Below are 21,802 nucleotides of genomic sequence, written 5' to 3'. Positions count from 1 at the left end.
TCACAGTGCCTAGACTGCCATCTCTCGACACAAGCTTAAAACTTTTGAACCTCCGTTTTGACAATTTGGCCCATATTCTTAGCTTGATATGTGTTAAAATGTCAAATATTAATATTAGCGCCATCTAGCTGAGCGTACCCCAAAGGTGTAGCGCCGTCTTGGCCACCGTACCTTTTTTTGTATGGTACTGAGGTACGGTTTTTTCTTAGACTTTATCTGTCTATACGGAGTTATATATGTCTTTGATATATATAGAAAAGATTGACGTATAATATAGATCATAGAGGTTTAAGAATCTTCCTGAAAATACAAAATCTGATAATAAATGTGTTGTAGCGTTCGGCGCGCCGGCCACGACGAGCGCTGGCGTGTTCGGCGGCGGAGGCCTCGGCGCCTCCACTACCGGCTTTGGAAACACTAGTGAGTATCCGCTGTTATCTACACTAATAATAACCTAACCATAGCGAAGAGTCTCGACCAACATCTCGAGAGACTCTCGCTAGGTGGTTGGATCAAGGGTCAGATGCGTGCGGCGGTGATCTTGGACACGGCGCGGATAGTCCGACGGTTCCTCTCTCTGCAGCCCTAACCACCGGCAGCTTGGGCCCTGCCCCGCTGCTGGCGGCACCCTAGGTTAGGTTCTTTATAATGTGCTTATATGTTTTCATATTGTTTTGTAAATGTTTATATATTTTATTTTTTTATACATATTGTAAAATACCTAGCCTAAGAATGAAAATAAATACTGAGATTAAAACCTAACCACAAAATTAAAAGTTTAAAAAACCCCCGACCGCGACATAGTAGACCGATTTTCATGAAACATGGCTAAGAACACTGCCGACTAACTCAGCTTTTAGACAAAAAAAACTCTAAATCGGTTCATCCGTTCGGGAGCTACGATGCCACAGACAGACACATACAGACAGACAGACAGACACCTTACTAATTTAGATAATCTAGCTGTAGACCATTGTGCTCTAGCGATGAAAAAATTCGCCTTATGTAATGGTTTCTTCATTAAGATTTTTTGTTTAAAGCATAATATGGTAATCCATATTATGCTTTAAACAAAAAATCTTCCATAAAATTAAATCCATACTAACATTATAAATGGGAAAGTGTGTGTCTGTTTGTTTGTCCGTCTTTCACGGCAAAACGGAGCGACGAATTGGAGATAGTTGAGTATTGTCCCGGATTTGTAAGTTCACATTTTTGACACATGGTTTTGAAGTATGTTGCGATGTGTCTAAGACGTATCGTCTGCCAAATTTAACGATTAATTTCGAATTGGTTGAATCGATTAGGCCCTATGTACAAGGAGGCGCTTAAACAAATATACGATTTCTATCAACTTACTGAAATGACATTTGAATCGAAATGACAAACTCTGCCACAGCACTAGTTTAAAAATAAAAATGAATGATAAATGACATAATAAGTAAATCCTGCGTGATAAATTAATATCGTAAAATATTCACAAACGAAGATCCGCAAAAATGTAACATGTGTTAGGTTATGTTTAAAGTAAGCGAAATATTGTTTTTAAGTACTTGATTTTTTTAAATATTATTACAGGATTTTATTTAAAATTTCATTAGGTTGCGCGAATTTACGTTTGACGCTGTCATGTGTCAAAAAGAGGTTCTTACAGCTCTGGGACAATAGATGGAGAGTGACATAGGCTTCTTTTTGTCTCTTTCTAACCCCCCCTCCCCACTTCCTTCGAATGGAGCGTGGAAGTTTGTATGGAACATTCCAATTTGTATGGAACAATGTTCGAATTTAACGCGAGCGAAGCAACGGGCAAACGCTAGTTCACTATATTTATATGAAGTACTAGCTTTTGCATGCGGCTTCGCTCGCGTTAGAAAGAGACAAAAAGTATCCACTCTCCATCCCTTCAACTATCTCCACTCAAAAAATCACGTCAATTCGTCGCACCGTTTTGCCGTGAAAGACGGACAAACAAACAGACACACACACTTTCTCATTTATAATATTAGTATGTAGAGAGGATGGATGCGAGCAGATTAACGAAGAAAGTATATGAAAAAGGAGTGGAAGGGTCAGTTGGTAGTGGAAGACCTAGGCGAACTTTTCTTGATCAAATCGGGGAAATATTGCAAAAAGGCCAGGTCAGAAGTACTCGAAACCGACGAGCGTGTATGAGAAGCGTTATGAAAGTGTGTGAAGCGAAAGTGGTTTGTCAGGATCGTAGTAAATGGAAATCCGTGATCTCTGCCTACCCCTCTGGGAAACAGGCGTGATTGTATGTATATATGTATGGATTAATATGTCGTATGTCCTCCAGGTACATTTTCGTTCGGCGGCGGCGCGCAAAACACAACGCAGACGAACTCCTTGTTCGGCGCTAGCAAACCCGCCTTCGGGGCAACTTCTACTGTTGGTAAGTAATCACTTAATCAGTCTGTATAAGAACGTTACCTGAGCATTTCTTTTTTTTTTTAGGGAATTTTAGGTCAATTGTACTCAGAATCACGAGTACTTTCAATCTCACTGGGAGACAAAAACTGTCCCAGAATTTCCATACATTTTTGTTACTTTCCTCTTTTGTTATCCCATACAAAATGGTAACAAAATAAGAAAAAATCGTATGGGACATTTTTTTTATTACTAGGATTGAAAAAGCTAGTAATTCTGAGTAGATTTTTTTTTTTTTTCAAAAATATCACACTTCATAAAAGTTGCAAAAAAATAAAGAAATGCTCACCTTAGTGTGCGGCCCTAGTGCACGCTTATATTGGGCGTTATGCGGGGCAGGGCGTGCGGCGTGCGTATCAAACTATTGAAGCTCATGCAAGCCCGCCCCGCTGTACGCCACGCTTAACCGGACGCTCTGAACTCAGGCACATCTCGGACACTGGCGATCAAATATATACAAATACAAATAATTTATTAATAAAAACATAATTGTACAGTGATTGTTCTTAAAGGCTAAGAAAGAGGCGCCTTCCTAGCATACATTCTTAGTGCGTTTTCACATTATCCGATCCGATATCGGATGTCGGACCGATATCCCATATATCACAGGCGCCATCTTGGATTTTTTCCATTGAAATCCTTCCGACATTCGATATCGGATCGGATAATGTGAAAACGGAGTAAGGGTTGCAAAAAACGGTTTTTTTCTGGCTTGAAAAGAAACATGAAAAAAAAAAAACAGTTTTTTTATCTGGAGTATGTTTTTTTCTAATGTACGAAATCTCAAAATTTGCAAAGCAGTTAATACTTTTATACGGTTTTTTAGACTTAATGTTAACTATTAAACGAATTTAATCAAACAATTTTTGTCGAATTATTTGTTCACCTGAAAAAAAAACATGGTGCTCGCTTTTTTTCATGTTTTTTTTTCATAATTCTGAAAAATATCATTTGGTGTTTTTCTATTTGCAACCCTATACATTCTAAGATTTCTATGCTCGTGTAGGCGAACGCGTACCATGCTTGTATGAGTGAGATATGACAGGTCGACTGTTCGCGTTTTTGACAGCCGGTAACTGTAAGGTAACCGAGAGGGGATGGGCGGCCAGCGGGGAGACGGGAGTGGCCATACTGTACGATAGTACTCTTTATTATACTGGGACTCAGGGCTCATGCCTTAGGCCGATAGTCCACTATCATATGTTTATCATAGAAATATGATCATAGGCAACATGCCATCCTTTTCACGTTGGAGAAAAAGGGAGGCATACAGATACATATAGACCTATGATAATATTTCTATGATAAACATATGATAGTGGACTATCGGCCTTACACTAAGTTATTCAGAACATAATAAATCGGGTTCAAATCCCGGTAAGGGCATTTATTTGTGTGATGAGCACAGATATTTGTTCCTGAGTCATGGATGTTTTCTATGTATATAAGTATTTACATATTATATATATCGTTGTCTGAGTACCCACAACACAAGCCTTCTTGAGCTTCCCGTGGGTCTCATTCAATCTGTGTAAGAATGTCCTTTAATATTTATTTATTTATTTATAAATAACAATAATCTAACGGTACGAGTACAACACGAACTGTCTTCGACGTTCATCCAACAGTTTGAATTTCGAACGAGTATTTTCACTTCACTACATAGTATAAAACAAAGTCGCTTTCTCTGTCCCTATGTCCCTATGTATGCTTAAATCTTTAAAACTACGCAACGGATTTTGATGCGGTTTTTTTTTAATAGATAGAGTGATTGTAGAGGAAGGTTTACATGTAGGTATAGTACCCGTGCGAAGCCGGGGCGGGTCGCTAGTATATTATAAAATGTCAAGGTGGACCCCTAGTACGGAGAAATCAGCTAAAATTACGGCATAATTAATGGAAGATGTTTTTAAATTGGAATATGTACGTTATATACCGAAGTTATTTTTCATCAACCCTCCCCACTCCTCCCCCCTCTGCGTCACCTCTACCCTCCCTTAAAGTGCCGTAAATGCGGTTTTTCTCGATTTCTGACAAAACTGATGAAGATACAGAAAAAGCGCGTAGGAACGAAGTAATCCCTAATTGATGAAAACTTCGGCCTATAATGTACATATCCCAATCAAAAAAAATCTTCCATTAATTATGCCAAGATTTTCATACATAACTTTCCAGGAGCAACGTACTACCCAGGCTCCCACGAGCCGTGGCATGGCATGCCGGGATAACGCAAGGAATAGAAAAGAAAAGAAAAAGAATAGAAAAACGTTTATTGCAGAAACCATCATACAGCATCACATACATTATAAAAAAGAAAGGAGGATGTTGATCCATACTAATATTATAAATGGGAAAGTGTGTGTGTGTCTGTTTGTTTGTCCGTCTTTCACGGCAAAACGGAGCGACGAATTGACGTGAATTTTTAAGTGGATATAGTTGAAGGGATGGAGAGTGACATAGGCTACTTTTTGTCTCTTTCTATCGCGAGCGAAGCCGTGGGCAAATGCTATACTCTGTCAAACAAGTCTGTCAGTAAATAAGAACTAAGAAAACTATAGGTATCCTTTTCTCTAGCACCCTAAAGAAAAGGATGCATATAGTTTTCTTTGTTCTTATTTACTGACAGACTTGTTTGACATAGTTATATTATAAAAAGTTCGTAGTTGCACCACTGCGTCTAAAATACCTGTGATCCTTATAATTTGACTATTGTTGCCAAATCTAACGATTAATTTCGAATTGGTTGAATCGATTAGGCCCTATGTACAAGGAGGCGCTTAAAGAAATATACGATTTCTATCAACTTACTGAAATGACATTTGAATCGAAATGACAGACTCTGCCACAGTACTAGTTTAAAAATAAAAATGAATGATAAATGACATAATAAGTAAATCCTACGTGATAAATTAATATCGTAAAATACTCACTAACGAAGATCCGCAAAAATGTAACATGTTATAAGATTATGTTTAAAATAAAAGAAATATTGTTTTTTAAGTACTTGATTTTTTTTAAATATTATTACAGGATTTTATTTAAAATTTCATTAGGTTGCGCGAGTTAATTTATTGTGGACGCTGTCATGTGTCAAAAATAGGTTCATACAGCCCTGGGATAATAAAGGCTCTGTTCTTTCAGGTACTGGTCTGTTTGGAGCAACAACCACGCAGGCGCCGTCCTTCGGCACCGCCACGTCTACCTTTGGAGGGTTTGGTACCAACACAGCTACGCAGGTAATTTTATTATTAATTATATTAAAAATAAATAAATAAATATTGGGGACACCTTACACAGATCAACTTAGCCCCAAACTATACTTCGTTTCTTTTAAGATTAGAATTATCTGTCAAACGGGTAAACAAAGAAGCAGTGGTCGTAGACCTTCCTTCTTCGATTTCGGCCGATACCACTGATTTCTTGGAACTTATGTACATAGTATTATAAGTTATAAGTTCCAAGAAATCAGTGGTATCGGCCGAAATCGAAGAAGGAAGGTCTACGACCACTGCTTCTTTGTTTACCCGTTTGACAGATAATTCTAATCTTAAAAGAAACGAAGTATAAGCAAAGCTTGTACTATGGGTGCTAAGCGACGATATACATACTTAAAATAGATAAATACATACTTATATATATATAAAATATCCATGACTCGGGAACAAATATCTGTGCTCATCACAAAAATGCTCTTACCGGGATTCGAACCCAGGACCGCGGCTCAGCAGACAGGCTCACTACCGACCAAAGACATGTAACTCCGTATAGACGGATAAAGTCTAAGAAAAAAACGTACCTCAAAGCCATAGAGAAAAAGGTACGGTGGCCTAGATAGCGTTACACCTTTGGGGTACGCTCGGCTAGATGGCGCTAATATTAATATTTGACATTTTAATACATATCAAGCTAAGAATATGGGCCAAATTGTCATAACTGAGGTTCAAAAGATCTAAGCTTGTGTCGAGAGATGGCAGTCTATGCACTGTAATTACACATTTTACTTCGACAGTAACTCTCTATAATACTCGATCCTCTATGCTACCGACTGAGCCAGACCGGTCGTCAATTATTTAATTTAAGCAACTCTATTCCACAAAATATCAAATAAATAAAACAATAGTTCGTTGAGTCCTCCGCGTGAAACTTCATAAGAGCGCTATGACAAAAAAAGGCGATATATTGTAAAATGCACAATATTTATCGACAAAATTGTATACTTTACTCATACTAAAAGACAGTAAAAGTACTTGTTTCAGTTAGAACGTCTTATTAACTGTCGGTTAATTAAAAAACATATGGAAGAAAAAGCTTTTCCAATTAGTAATGATTTTTTTTCTGATACTCGTTTAGAAAAAACCGCGTGAAGCACAGATTTCGGGGCTCTTATTATGTACAATTTGATAAGCTCACTCCCATAAATGCGGTAAATTTAAGTTCCTAATATCTTGTATTTTAGTCCCATTAAACAATGTTTATCATTTAATACTTTTAAATTGAGAAATTGAAAGTAAAACGAACTCAATTTTGTCTTGAAAATACATCGAAACAAGTGATCATTTCTCCGAAAATCTACATGTCATCGAAGTTATTTTAGTATATAAATAATCTGCACAATCTGCTTAAATTGCTGTTATCCATTTGTCGTTATAATATTGTATAATGATTTTTTGGCAATTTTTTGAAAACTAGCCTTCCTGTCGCTATTTTACCGGTCACGGACGCTCGCGATTTCAGTACCGCGTCGGAGCTCGTGAAGGTAAGACGTATGTCACTCCGCTCTCCGAATTTTGATCGCAAACTACGAGAATATTTATTGTTGTGTGGGTCGGACGCCTTGTTTATACACGGGCTATCCTCGCATTGTGTGTGTGTAAACAGCGACCAACGAATTTGATCCTAGATCCGTAAATATTTGCTTTTGTAATATTTTGTTATGTTTGAATATTAAAGTATTACAACGTTATGATGATAAATATGTGAAAATTACAATACGGTCAAGATGATAAGACACATCAAGATGGTACTCGGGATCTGATGATGGAGCCAGAAGGTGGTCACCAGTACCAGTGAACCATGTAAGTAAACCACATCGTGTTTAGGCTCGTTGGGTTCGTCTCAACAAGACCTTTGACAAGAGGTGGTACTCAGGGTCTGATGATGGAGCCAGATGGTGGTCACCAGTACCAATGAACCATATGACTAAACCGCTTCGTGTTTGGACTCATTGGATTCATTTCAACAAGACCTTTGACAGGAGGTGGTACTCAGGGTCTGATGATGGAGCCAGATGGTGGTCACCAGTACCAATGAACCATATGACTAAACCACTTCGTGTTTAGGCTCAATGGGGTCGTCTCAATAAGACCTTTGACAAGAGGTGGTACTCAGGGTCTGATGATGAGGCCAGATGGTGGTCACCAGTACCAATGAACCATGGAACTAAACCCCTTCGTATGTAGGCTCATTGGAATCGTCTCAACAAGACCTTCCACAAGAGGTGGTACTCAGGGTCTGATGATGGAGCCAGATGGTGGTCACCAGTACCAATGAACCATATGACTAAACCACTTCGTGTTTGGACTCATTGGGTTCATTTCAACAAGACCTTTGACAGGAGGTGGTACTCAGGGTCTGATGATGGAGCCAGATGGTGGTCACCAGTACCAATGAACCATATGACTATACGACTTCGTGTTTGGACTCATTGGATTCATTTCAACAAGACCTTTGACAGGAGGTGGTACTCAGGGTCTGATGATGGAGCCAGATGGTGGTCACCAGTACCAATGAACCATATGACTATACGACTTCGTGTTTGGACTCAATGGGGTCGTCTCAATAAGACCTTTGACAAGAGGTGGTACTCAGGGTCTAATGATGAGGCCTAATAAATCTAATAAAAGTTTGTATCGAGATAGTAGATTGTGGTTGTTATCAAAATTCCATAGAAAGGATCAAGATTGTTTTGTCCATTATTGTAGTGCGAGCGAGTGATAAGACGTGCTAGAAAGGGTCGGCATATTGGGCTCGCGCGGCGGGTAAAATACCTAATTTCGCCCGACGCCGAAATGTTATAACGCTCATAATGTGTTGTTTCAAAATTCGAGTTAAAAAAAAAAAAACATTTATTCATGTACCAAAAATAGCAGTTATAAACAGGCCATAAACTATATTAACACAAAAAAGGCTTCAACATGTCCGTGCCTGAACTAGGGAGATCCTGTATCTCAGGCAGAAAAAATAACTTACAAACTAAAACAGGGAAATTATTTGATAATATCATGTGCATTGCATAGGTATTCAACTAAAAAATAAATAAATTACATTACAGATTTATAAATAGACATAGCTGGGCATTAACTCGTTAATCCGTTAATCGTTAATTAACGAAGTTAACATTTCGATTAACGGATTAACTTTTAAGTTAACTTTAAAAAATGTTAACGGATTCGTTAACTTCCGTTAAATTTCATCAAGTCCGTTAATCGTTAATCCAGCACCCCAAGCGGCTCGCTGCGCTGCAAAAACCACATTGGCAACACTGAGAGCTAAACGTGTTGGAAGTCGCATCAGAAGTTTCATTTCAATAGGGAACTTGACTGTTTTTAAAATAAAATATTTTTTACCATGCACGGAATAAAGCATCAGATAATTATTAGAAAAACATGGACAGAAGTTATTTTTAAATTGAATTTCTATTTAATAAGTCCGGTAGAAATGTATAAAATAACTGAATTGACCGTGACGTCACTCAATTCGATTTCATATTAATTCCATATAAGGCACTGGTCCCACCGCGAGCTAGTAAGCTATGAGCTATCGGCTATAAAAACGAACAAAAGATAATCACTCCCGTGTAAATAAAAGAGACACGGCGATGTTTATAGTTACTCGCCCAGCGGTGAGCTATCAATATCGCCGTGTCTCTTTTATTTGCACGGGAGTGTTTATCTTTTGTTCGTTTTTATAGCCGATAGCTCATAGCTTACTAGCTCGCGGTGGGACCAGTGCCTTAGCAAGTCGTTAAAATTCGTTTTGACAGTTCTTAAAAAGAAGCTGATTTCTGATTTGACTAGGAGGCAAGTAGCCTATAGTAATTAACCATATTTGAAAATCGGTCCACTAAGTCGTGGTTTTTTTCAAAATTTAATTTTTGTATGATGTCTTTTTTTTCACAGCCAAGTACCGGCCTCTTCGGGGCCAAACCAGCCACGACCGGTTTCGGCGCGACGCCCAGCTCGGGCTTTGGTTCCTTCGGCTCGGGCGGCGGCGGTCTCTTCGGCGCTAAGCCCGCCGCGCCCCCAGGTAGGTGACAAACCATATAACTGCGAACAATGTCAGTCGGCTCCGGCTACAACCGACAGAACATACCGGCTACACCGCTCAAACCATATCGTGACTGTCAAGAGCTACCATTTTTAACCCCCGACGCAAAAATTACGAGTGTTATAAGTTTGACGTGTGTGTCTGTCTGTGACATCGTAGCTCCCGAACGGATGAATCGATTTAGATTTAGTTTTTTTTTTGTTTGAAAGCCGAGTTAGTCGGGTGTGTTCTTAGCCATGTTTTATGAAAATCTGTCCACTATGTCGATTGTAGCTGGTTAGTAGTGTAGTGGTTGTAGTGGTCTCTTCGGCGCTAAGCCCGCCGCGCCCCCAGGTATGAGACAAACCATATAACTGCGAACAATACTACACTCACTATGTCAGTCCGTGCTCCGGCTACAACCGACAGAACACATCGGCTACACCGCTCTAACCATATCACTGCGAACAATGCTACGCTTACTATGTCAATCTGTGCTCCGGCTACAACCGACAACACAGCTACACCGCTCAAACCATATCACTGCGAACAATGCTACGCGTACTATGTCAATCTGTGCTCCGGTTACAACCGACAGAACACATCGGCTACACCGCTCTAACCATATCACTGCGAACAATGCTACGCTTACTATGTCAATCTGTGCTCCGGCTACAACCGACAGAACACATCGGCTACACCGCTCTAACCATATCACTGCGAACAATGCTACGCTTACTATGTCAATCTGTGCTCCGGCTACAACCGCCAACACAGCTACACCACTCAAACCATATCACTGCGAACAATGCTACACTCACTATGTCAATCCGTGCTCCGGCTACAACCGACAACACACCGGCTACACCGCTCTAACCATATCACTGCGAACAATGCTACACTCACTATGTCAATCCGTGCTCCGGCTACAACCGACAACACACCGGCTACACCGCTCAAACCATATCACTGCGAACAATGCTACACTCACTATGGCAGTCCGTGCTCCGGCTACAACCGACAACACACCGGCTACACCGCTCAAACCATATCACTGCGAACAATGCTCCACTCACTATGCCAGTCCGTGCTTCTGCTACAACCGACAGAACACATCGGCTACACCGCTCTAACCATATCATTGCGAACAATGCTACACTCACTATGTCAGTCCGTGCTCCGGCTACAACCGACAACACACCGGCTACACCGCTCAAACCATATCACTGCGAACAATGCTACTCTCACTATGTCAGTCCGTGCTCCGGCTACAACCGACAACACTCCGGTTACACCGCTCAAACCATATCACTGCGTACAACGCTACACTCACTATGTCAGTCCGTACTGCGCTTACACCCGCCACCACTCCGGCTACACCACTGGAACCATATCACTGCAAAATGTTTCAGTAGCCATACTCACCATGAAGGAGTGGCTCCATGTTGTCACGACTGCTATCTCAATAATTCTCAACTGTATGCTAGGTACCGTTATACCTGCCGATACTCAAAATCAAAATCAAAATCAAAATAATTTATTCAGCAAATAGGCCACAGGGGCACTTTTACACGTCACATGTACATAGGTATTTAAACTCTACTACTCCGGCTACAACGCCAAAACCATATAACTGCTAACAATGCTAAGTGCAATGCTTAATGCAACCAAGTCGGTCGGTGTGGTTGGCAACGCATAAGTGACTCCCCTGATGTTGCTTATGTCCATGGGCGGGGATAACTGCTTCCCATCGGGCGGCTCGTTCGCTGCCTATCTCATAAAAAAAAAATACAAAATGCTAATAATATTTTGATTAAGTATTTGTATTTGACAGTGGTTTCGTACTTGTATCGTAATGTACTATTCTCTAGATAACTGTTTTTCTGTCAACAGCATTCGGTTCCCTAAACACATCTGGTTTCGGCACGACAACGAGCACCTCAGGCGGTCTGTTCGGGGCTAACAACACGTTTGGCAAGCCCGCTACACAGCCTACCTTCGGGTTCAACCAGCCTACACTTGGTAAGATTGATAAATAAATAAACATTATAGGACAATCTTACACAGATTGACTGTCCCACGGGACATCTCGGACACGGTCATCAAATATATGAAAGAGGCGCTTTCCTAAGATACATTCTAAGCTCGTGTAGGTGAACACGTACCATGCTTATGAGTGAAATATGACAGGGTGGGCGGCACTTTCAGCGGGGAGCGAGAGTGGCCATACTGTACGATAGTACTCTTTATTATACTGTGCCTACGGTAAGCTCAAGAAGGCTTGTGTTGCAGATACTCAGACAACGATATTATATACATAAATAAATAAATATACAAGAATTGCTCGTTTAAAGGTATAAGATAAGATTTGTTTTTTTAGGTGGTGGTCTGGGCACGAACACATTCCAAGCGAAGCCCGCCGGGCCTGCGTTCGGGTCTCTCGGCGGAGGGTCGTTGTTCCAGCAACCGCAGCAGCAGACGACGTTTAAAACTGGTATGTTCTTTATTTCTAATTCTTAGGATAAATTAATTTATCCTCATTGAAAATAATTTAATTTGTATTTTTTAGTAGACACTACTATTTTATTTAACTATAAACTGAAATAAATGTCATATACAAAGAAAAAGTGACCAAGGCCTCCAAGTGTTGAAAGCTGGATTCGAACCAGCGTCCTCGTGACGGATGCCTAAACCACTCGGCCATTCGGAATTTTCAAGTATGACACAATTACCGAAGGCTTATGGCGACCCCGCCATGTCTGAGGTAGAACCGAAACTAGTTCGACCTCTTAACTGAATCAACTCATGTGTGTTGTGTGTGTGCTTTGAACACTTGGAGGCCTCGGTCACTTTTTCTTTGTATATGAAATTTATTTCAGTTCTTTATTTCTGTTGAAAATTAGCGTGAAGTTGGTTGACTTATTATTATGTATCTCTTATCTCTATTGACGGTAGTCAACTTTGCATGGGCGTATTTAATATACTGTTAAAAATGGCCATTTTCGCGAAAAAAGATGCAAAAACTTTTTTTTGTAAAATAGGTAAATTTAATGTTTTTTTCTACTCAGAATCACAAGCCCTTTCCAACCTACTAGGCAGAAAAAAGCGGCCCAAATTTTTACACACTGTTACCATTTTTCTCTGGTCTCGTGATTCTGAGTAGAAAAACATAAAATTTACCTACGTTAGAAAAAAAAAATTTTGATGATTCCTCTCGCGAAAATGCCCAAATGGGAGATTTATAGATAACTAGCTTTTGCCCGCGGCTTCGCTCGCGTTAGAAATAGACAAAAGTAGCCTATGTCACTCTCCATCCTTTCAACTATCTCCACTTAAAAAATCACGACAATTCGTCGCTCCGTTTTGCCGTGAAGGACGGACAAACAAACAGACACACACACTTTCCCATTTATAATATTAGTATGGATGGAGCGAACGTTGTTCAAGGATTTGAAGAAAAGGCTCCTTGACACCACCAGGGATCCTAGGGCTGGTTCATTCCTGGGGCAGAGGATTGGCATTGCCATCCAGCGGGGAAATGTGGCCAGTATTATGGGTACTCTTCCGCAGGGATCGGATTTGGGAGATTTTGTTTGATAGTTTAGTTTGTAAGGGAAATTTTAGATGTTAAGGCTGATATATTTAAATAATTAATTGAGATACGGTTGTACTCACGTTATTATATCGCTATTGCTGCGACATGTTTCGGGCCAATTCGGAGGCCCGACGCTATTGCTGCGACATGTTTCGGGCCAATTCGGAGGCCCGAAACATGTCGCAGCAATAGCGATATAATAACGTGAGTACAACCGTATCTCAATTAATTATTTGAATATGTCTCACGGAAGTTTAACCTGATATATGTACGTGTATTATGTTTAATTTAATGTGTAATTAATATTTTTGTGCAAATTTACTGAAATAAATGTTATATTCTATGGAAAAAAAAGTATGGATATAATATTGTAGTCGCACTCTTTAAGATAAATATTTGTTAAACGCAGGCTGCCATTTTCGCGGATTTCATACGACCGGCTCTTTAGAAAAAATCATGTAACATTCTGAATTATGGTACTACCACACTGGCTGTTATAAGTGTTTATAAAACGGTATGACAGGGACAGCGTAACGTCATCGCGCTGTCCCTGCCACACCGTTTTATATGACAAGTGACAAAAATTAATTCGAAGTACCCGCTTCGTCATTCGGCGCAACAAAATTCCTTATGCAAAGCGTCACCTTTTTACCTATGAAGAATGTTATGTCGTGTAGGTCAATTTTCTACTTATTACGGATTATAAAACAATGTTACTTTTTCAGATGGTTTAGGAGGTGGCTTAGGCGGCGGTATGTTCGGCAACACGAGTGGTCTGGGCGGTCTGGGCGGTCTCGGGGCTCCGCAGACATTCGGAACAAACACCAGCTTCATGGGACAGTAAGTTCTTGCTTTATCCCGGCATTTGCCACTACTCATGGGAGCCTGGGGTCCAACACAACTAATCCCAAGATTTGGCGTAGGCACTAGTTTTCACGAAAGCGACTGCCATCTGACCTTCCAACCCGAAGGGTAAACTAGACCTTATTGGAATTAGTCCGGTTTCCTCACGATCTTTTCCTTCACCGAAAAGCGACTGGCAAATATCAAATGACATTTCGCACATAAATTCCGAAAAACTCATTGGTGCGAGCCGGGGTTCGAACCCGCGACCTCCGGAACGAAAGTCGCTCGTACTTACCGCTAGGCTACCAGCGCTTCAATTATCAGAAACTATACTAGGCATATTCCTAATTTTGAGAACTTGACATTTTTTTTTTAATTAATTTATTTCTAATAACACTATAAAGATACTTACTGCTACAATTTCGCCAAACCAAAGTTTAACGGCGAGGTTATGCACTCTTATATTAAGTAGTTGATTGTATTGTATGTATTATATTGAGTAGTAATTGAATTGTTATAGGAGCGGTCTATCAGCCACGCCACAGAACAACGTCCACGAACAGATTCTGTCACTCGTCGCCCGGCCTTATGGAGACTCACCGCTATTCAAAGACTTGGTGCCCGATACGTGTAAGTATAAATTATATATAATAAATTGTCTAAAACATAGTTGTTAGAAATGTTAGATGTCACAGGGGATAAAAAAGCTGGCAGCTTTTTCGCTCAACGCATAAGCATTGCGATTCAGCGAGAAAATCTCGCCAGCATCTTAGGCACTAGGCCTCAAGGGCATATATTTTTAGTTTTTAATTAGATTTATAATGTTTAATGTTGCATGTGTGGTGGCGGGTTAAGAATTTCACCACCCCCTTTCTTCCCGTGGGTGTCGTAGAAGGCGACTATGGGATATGGGTTAAATTGTGGTGTAGGCGAGAGGCTGGCAACCTGTCACTGCAATGCCATAGTTTCGTTTTCTTTTAACCCCTTATTTGCCAAGAGTGGCCCTGAAACTTTTGTAGTTTCATGTGCTCTGCCTACCCCTTTATGGGATAAAGGCGTGAGTGTATGTATATTATAATGTTTATTGTATGTAATTGCTATGCAAGTGGTTCTATTGTTTAAATATAATACAAAGATAGCTGTCATTAAAGAAAATGTTGCGTTTATACGTTGATGAAACGTAGTCATGTACTTTGAACATAGGACAATGTATAAAAATGAAAATGGACCTCTTTGGTTATTCATTGTTTTCATTTATCATATTTTCAGCCACAACCGCCGAAGACGCCCTAAAACCGACCAACCCTGCGGCGGTCGCGGCCGTACTAGCCAACGATGCTAACTACAGAGTGGGTTCCTCTGTTTCAAGACTAAAAGTACTGCCCAGAGCCACATCTCACCCTCAGGTAATTATTGAAAACCACAGATACGGACACTTTGTTCTATTCTCGTTTGTTTCTTTTCTTTTAGTTAATATTTTAATTACCTATACGATTTTGACTCTTGAAGAACCTATACTTCTCTAAGGATAATTAGATTAAGTATACATGTTATCTTTAGTGAGATACCATACATATCTTTAGTAAGAAGCGCTGGTGGCCTAGCGGTAAGAGCGTGCGACGTTCAATCCGGAGGGGGTTCGAACCCCGGCTCGTACCAATGAGTTTTTCGGAACTTATGTGCGAAATGTCATTTGATATTTGCCAGTCGCTTTTCAGTGAAGGAAAACATCGTGAGGAAACCGGACTAATTCCAATAAGGCCTAGTTTACCCTTTGGGTTGGAAGGTCAGATGGCAGTCGCTTAAAAACTAGTGCCTACGCCAAATAGTGGGCTTAGTTGTCAAAAGCGTACCCCAGGCTCCCATGAGCCGTAGCAAAATGCCGGGATAATGCAAGGTGGATGATGATGGTCTTGACAACTTTTTTTCAGAAATCACTCTTCGACGGTCTAGAAGAATACGACGCCAGTTTAGACGACCAGCTCACTTTGAAACCGAGTAGAAAACGTCTTGTACTCAGACCTAAGAATACTCCCACGCTGGAACCGGAAACGCAAAACAGGTAAGTTCGCCTCACGGTACAACATAGTGACACAATGTGAAATGTATATGAGACCTATGTTGTACCGTCAACCAATTGGAACCCTAGGCCACTCTACAAACATGTTAAAATGACAAGCAGTAAGAGATTTCTTACAATCTGATTTATAACGTCACTATGACATAGTTGCAACCAATGGCAGCGACTGGCCGAAGACCGACCCACGTGGCGCCGTGTTGTCCATGACGGTCAATCCAAGCACGACAACGCCTGGTTCTCCTCCTTGAATGATAAACGCATGAGGCGTCACAAGCAGGCCTCTAAACCCTCCCATCTGGAGGAGCATACACCTGCCGTGTGTGCGGACGAGGGATTCTCTCTCGAATAGACTAGTTTCCTATACTTAAAATTAAATATTGTATGCAGTGCACGAAATAAAGCACCACATAATTAGAAGAAAATATGGACAGTAGTTATGTTTAAACATAATTTCTATTTAATAAGTCAAAGAGAAAGATATAAAGTAAATGAATTGACCGTGACGTCACTCCTCAGTATTTCATAGTAATTCCATATTAGCAAATCGAAATCGTTTTACCAGTTCTTAAAAAGAAGCTGATTTGACTAGTAGGAAACTAGCCTATTGGGCTGTACAGCCACGAACGTGTGTCGCAAGGATGCTGCTTGAATCATCTGTTATAGATGCAAAGGCTTGTTATTATGACATAGGGTTTCAATTGGTTGACTGTACAAATAAATACATACATACATACAATCACGCCTGTATCCCATATAGGGGTAGGCAGAACACATGAAACTACTAAAGTTTCAGTGCCACTCTTGGCAAATAAGGGGTTGAAAGAAAACGAAACTGTGACATTGCAGTGACAGGTTGCCAGCCTCTCGCCTACGCCACAATTTAACCCATATCCCATAGTCGCCTTCTACGACACCCACGGGAAGAAAGGGGGTGGTGAAATTCTTAACCCGTCACCACACAGGCTAATACCGCAACATGGCGCGTAATATAAATAAATGCTTTTACTTTTCTATTCATTTCATAGACTAAGGGTCTCCCCAAACCTATCTGCATGGAATCTGCTTTCGTCGACCTAAATCGTTAGTCTGAACATTGCGTACTCATGTGTTCAGTGACGAAGACGCTTGCGATTTTTGGTCGGGTACAGCCGATAGATTTGGGAAAACCCCAAAAAGTTTTCCCTTATGCAAAAACCAATGTTTTTTGTCTACAGATCATTGGACGAGCAGAACCATAGGGACGTTCCTACTCAAACTGAGAAAGAAAAGGACGGCAACTCTAACGATGACGCGGACGGTCGACGGAACCATAGCAATAACAATAGTGAGTTGATACAACTTATATAATATTTTTAATAAATATGATGGTGTAGGTAGAGGTACAGGCAGACCAAAAAGGAGATGGTGCGACGACCTGGAAAATTTTTATCCCAACTGGTGGGGAAATGCGAGTGACAGGGTCGAGTGGAGAAAGAGAGGGGAGGCCTTTGCCCAGCAGTGGGACACTAACGCAGGCTAGAAAAAAAAGAGCAGACCGCTACAGTCTAAGAAATAAACGTACCTCAGTACCATATAGGAAAAGATACGGAAGCCTAGATGGTGTTAGACCTTTGGGGGACGCTCGGCTAGATGGCGCTAATATTAATATTTGACATTTTAACACATATCAAGCTAAGAATATGGGCTAAATTGTCAAAAATGAGGTTCAAAACTTTTGAGCCTGTGTCGAGAGATGGCCTGGGGTCCGTTTCTCGAAAGGTACAAGTCTTGTATTACAAGTGTGTTTCCATGGCAACCCATACGATTTGACAGTTCGAGCACTTGTAATACAAGGCTTGTACCTTTCGAGAAACGGGCCCCTGGTCTATGCACTGTGATTACACATTTTACTTTGACAGCAACTCTCTATAATACTTGATCCTCTTTGATATGAGTAAATAAAAATAATATGGTAAGTTTCCGCTACTTTGCTAACAAATTTTACCAAATATTTTGATATGTTTTCAAAAATGTCTAGTTTTGCTAACGTAAGATTAAGATATGGTAGAGCTCCACGTGCTAAACTAATTTTGAATAAGCAGAAACGTCTAACGAATCTCCACATTTTTATATTAAAGTAGCTTTTGCCTGCGGCTTCGCTCGCGTTAAAAAGAGACAAAAAGTAGTCTATGTCACTCTCCATCCCTTTAACTATCTCCATTTAAAAAATCACGTCAATTCGTCGCTCCGTTTTGCCGTGAAAGACGGACAAACAGACACACACGTGCGTGGTAGTTTTCAGCAAACGCGGGTTCTCTCTCAGTTATTTAATATTTTTAATTTGTTTCAGACATAGAACTCAGTTCAGAGAAGAATGCCAGTTGGTAAGTTGTAAAATAAAATAATCTTTATTAGATAAAATCTCCTAATCATATAACTGTAAAAATAAGGTTCCTACTTTTGAAATAAAACTATGGAAACGGATTATATCGCGTAAAATAATGAATTTTCTCAAACATGCAATGAAATATTGTCTTTACGTTCCTTAAAATGGGCTGGGAAGTATCGCTTTTTGGGCGCAACAACTCGAGAGGACTGTAAAGGGATTTCATATTATTTTTTAGGCCTAGGCCTGCAAAGTAATTTTTTTTTATAAAATATTGTCCTTTAGAGCATTTTTTATTTTATTTCATTGTATGTTTGAGAAAAGCACAATACATGCCTCGGCGTGAAAACGGATTCCCGGTATATACCCACTTGGTCGGAAATCCTCATTTTCCCGGCCTCTGATGTAATGTACTATTACAATACATCCCAATACATATCACGAAAATGGAGATGGATTGGACACACTCTTCGGAGAGGGGGAAGAAATAATGCGAGCATTGCTTTCGACTGGAAACCGCAGAATGCAAGCCGTGGCCCCGGGCGCCCTGTTCACTCATGGAAGCGGTCCGTCGAAAATGAGCTACGAGCGGCTGGTCTGAGCTGGAGCGAGGCCACGAGGGTCGCTGAAGATAGAAAGGCGTGGCGCGAGCTTGTGAAGGCCCTTTGCACCTCTGGGGTGCCTTAGGACTACAACAACAACAACAACAACAATACATCCCGACGTTTCGAACACTTTACAGCGTTCATGGTCACATACAAGAAATATTAATGAAATGAACCACTTCTTACTTTTCTTTTGTTTATAATTTTAGGCTCAGTTCACCAAAGGGTCCATGGAACGATAAGGAGAAACATAATGAAGAAGAGCCTACTTCCAGACTTTATCCAGATTTAGGTGAGTATTTTTTTACATATCGTCACAATTGATTTACAAAGAACAATTTTTAAAATGAATTCACTAATTATTTACTTGGTTATAGGGTTTAATAATTTAATTTCTTTACAGATAAGGAACTACCAGCACAGTTTCCAGAGCGTAGGTCCAGCTGGTAAGATCACAAAAACATATCGTTAGGTATATTCAAATGAAAGAGCTTTATATTTTTGAAATATTTATAAAAAGCTCTTTCGTTTGATTTGTAACACAATAGAGTTCAAAAAACTTTGATTTTTAATTTTCGCTTTTACCCCCCAAAAGTGGCCCGTACAATTAAATTTTCTTAATTTAAATTACATGGCCGTCTTTGGGTCACAGGTTAACATATGTGTGCCAAATTTCAAGTTAGACAGACGCACGAGTGATCCTATTAGGGTTCCGTTTTTCCTTTTTGAGGTACGGAACCCTACAAAAACGAATTTGGCGCCCCTTGCATTTGACGTTAACGTTATGAAAGTGTGTGAAGCGAAAGTGGTTTGTCAGGTTAGTAGTAAATGGAAATCCGTGATCTCTGCCTACCCCTCTGGGAAACAGGCGTGATTGTATGTATGTATGTATGTATGTATGCATTTGACGTAGATCTGGCTCAACGTCATCATCATCATTTCAGCCATTAATCGCCCACTGCTGAGCATAGGCCTCCCTTCGTGTACGCCACTTAACCCGGTCCTGAGCTAATCCCATCCAGAAGTGCCCTGCAGTTTTTCGAATGTAGTCCACCCAACGGATGCCAGGCGCTTCTTACATCCGATAGCACTCTGCCTGGCAACATGCCCCGCCCAATAGGGAACTTGACTGTAGTTAAAATAAAATATTTTATACCATACACGAAATAAAGCACCAGATAATTATAAGAAAAACGTGGACAGAAGTCATTTTTAAATCCAATTTCTATTTAATAAGTCAGGTAGAAATATATAAAGTAACTGAGTTGACCGTGACGTCACTCCATTCGATTTCATATAAATTCCATATTAGCAAGTCGTTCAAATTCGTTTTGACAGTTATTAAAGAAACTAAAAAGCAAAAAATAATAAACCTTTGAATTCAGATTTCTTATCGTATTGCAATAATCTAAACATCCAAATTATAAACAAATCAATTATTTTGTAGTCGGTGCCAGACCTGTTCGTCGCTTTGCTATATTGCCTGTTTGGCCCCACCCAGCCATACTCAGGCTGGCCCCGACTCCAAAAATAATTGATTTGTTTATAATTTGGATGTTTAGATTATTGCAATACAATAAGAAATCTGAATTCAAAGGTTTATTATTTTTTGCTTTTTAGTTTCTACGTGTTTTGTAACGCGCTTTTTTTTGAAGGCGGTTTTATTTTTTGTTAAAAAGTTTATTTATTTGTTGATTTTTAGTGGTCCCTATTGATATTATATGTATCAATCCGAATATATGTACAGTAGTGAAAGAATTATCCTTTAACTCCTAACCATTGAGGAGTTGACCTTCCATCATCAGCTCAGCCACATAAAATTATTACCATCAGGCGTAAATACTGGTGTACCTTTGAAAAATACATTAAAAACATTGCATGTGCCTATAACATTTGAAGAGTTCCCTCGATTTCTCCAAGATCCCATCATCAGACCCCGACTTGGTGCCAATGGGACCATCTCGGGGTTATACCCGTTCGATCAAAAAAAAAATTTTGAAAATCGGTCCACAATTCTCGGAGATATCGAGTAACATACATACATACAAAAAAAAAAAAAAAAAAAAAAAAAAAAAAAAAAAAAAAAAAAAAAAACATTCAGTCGAATTGAGAACCTCCTCCTTTTTTGAAGTCGGTTAAAAAGAAGCTGATTTGACTATAAGGCAAGTAGCCTATTCCATTTGAGTTTGGAAATGACGTCGGGCTCAGACTTAACTCAACTCTGTCTTGACAGGTTAACAACGAAACCTCTTCGAAAACCGTTGCCCTCCGCCGCAGAAACCTCCGCCGAGCATTCAGTGAGAGAACTGGGCGTTAGGAGCGAAAGAGATAAGGAGAATATTGACAGTTTATCCGGTGAGTACATTTTGATTTAATGCAAGGATTTTTAATACCGTATACAGGTCTAAACCTGTACATTCCTTTTTGAAGAACCCCATATTGGTAGGCCTTCGGAAAAACTGACAGGAAATAGTTGCTCCCTACCTTACTAACTTACCTTACCTTAGTAACTACCAGTGGCGGCTGGTGAACATTTCTGCTAGGCAACACTGAGCAAAAAG

General features: G+C 40.0%; 1 protein-coding gene across 1 annotated transcript in view; it reads left to right on the top strand.

The window, feature by feature from the left end:
• The window catches only part of LOC125239512 (nuclear pore complex protein Nup98-Nup96), a 79,546-nt gene that overhangs the window by 13,772 nt on the left and 43,972 nt on the right, over positions 1-21,802 (top strand). The window contains exons 8-22 of the mRNA XM_048147126.1: positions 337-420; positions 2,315-2,410; positions 5,587-5,681; positions 9,624-9,750; positions 11,644-11,772; positions 12,131-12,244; positions 14,071-14,185; positions 14,712-14,821; positions 15,461-15,597; positions 16,123-16,253; positions 17,486-17,595; positions 18,601-18,634; positions 19,451-19,533; positions 19,645-19,687; positions 21,475-21,596. Coding sequence (XP_048003083.1) covers positions 337-420; positions 2,315-2,410; positions 5,587-5,681; positions 9,624-9,750; positions 11,644-11,772; positions 12,131-12,244; positions 14,071-14,185; positions 14,712-14,821; positions 15,461-15,597; positions 16,123-16,253; positions 17,486-17,595; positions 18,601-18,634; positions 19,451-19,533; positions 19,645-19,687; positions 21,475-21,596 — 1,530 coding nt within the window. The remainder of the gene's footprint in view (positions 1-336; positions 421-2,314; positions 2,411-5,586; positions 5,682-9,623; positions 9,751-11,643; positions 11,773-12,130; positions 12,245-14,070; positions 14,186-14,711; positions 14,822-15,460; positions 15,598-16,122; positions 16,254-17,485; positions 17,596-18,600; positions 18,635-19,450; positions 19,534-19,644; positions 19,688-21,474; positions 21,597-21,802) is intronic.

Source organism: Leguminivora glycinivorella, chromosome 25, assembly GCF_023078275.1.
Source record: "Leguminivora glycinivorella isolate SPB_JAAS2020 chromosome 25, LegGlyc_1.1, whole genome shotgun sequence".
In the NCBI taxonomy this organism is placed as follows: Eukaryota; Metazoa; Arthropoda; class Insecta; order Lepidoptera; family Tortricidae; genus Leguminivora; species Leguminivora glycinivorella.
This window is presented reverse-complemented; position numbering and strand designations above follow the sequence as displayed.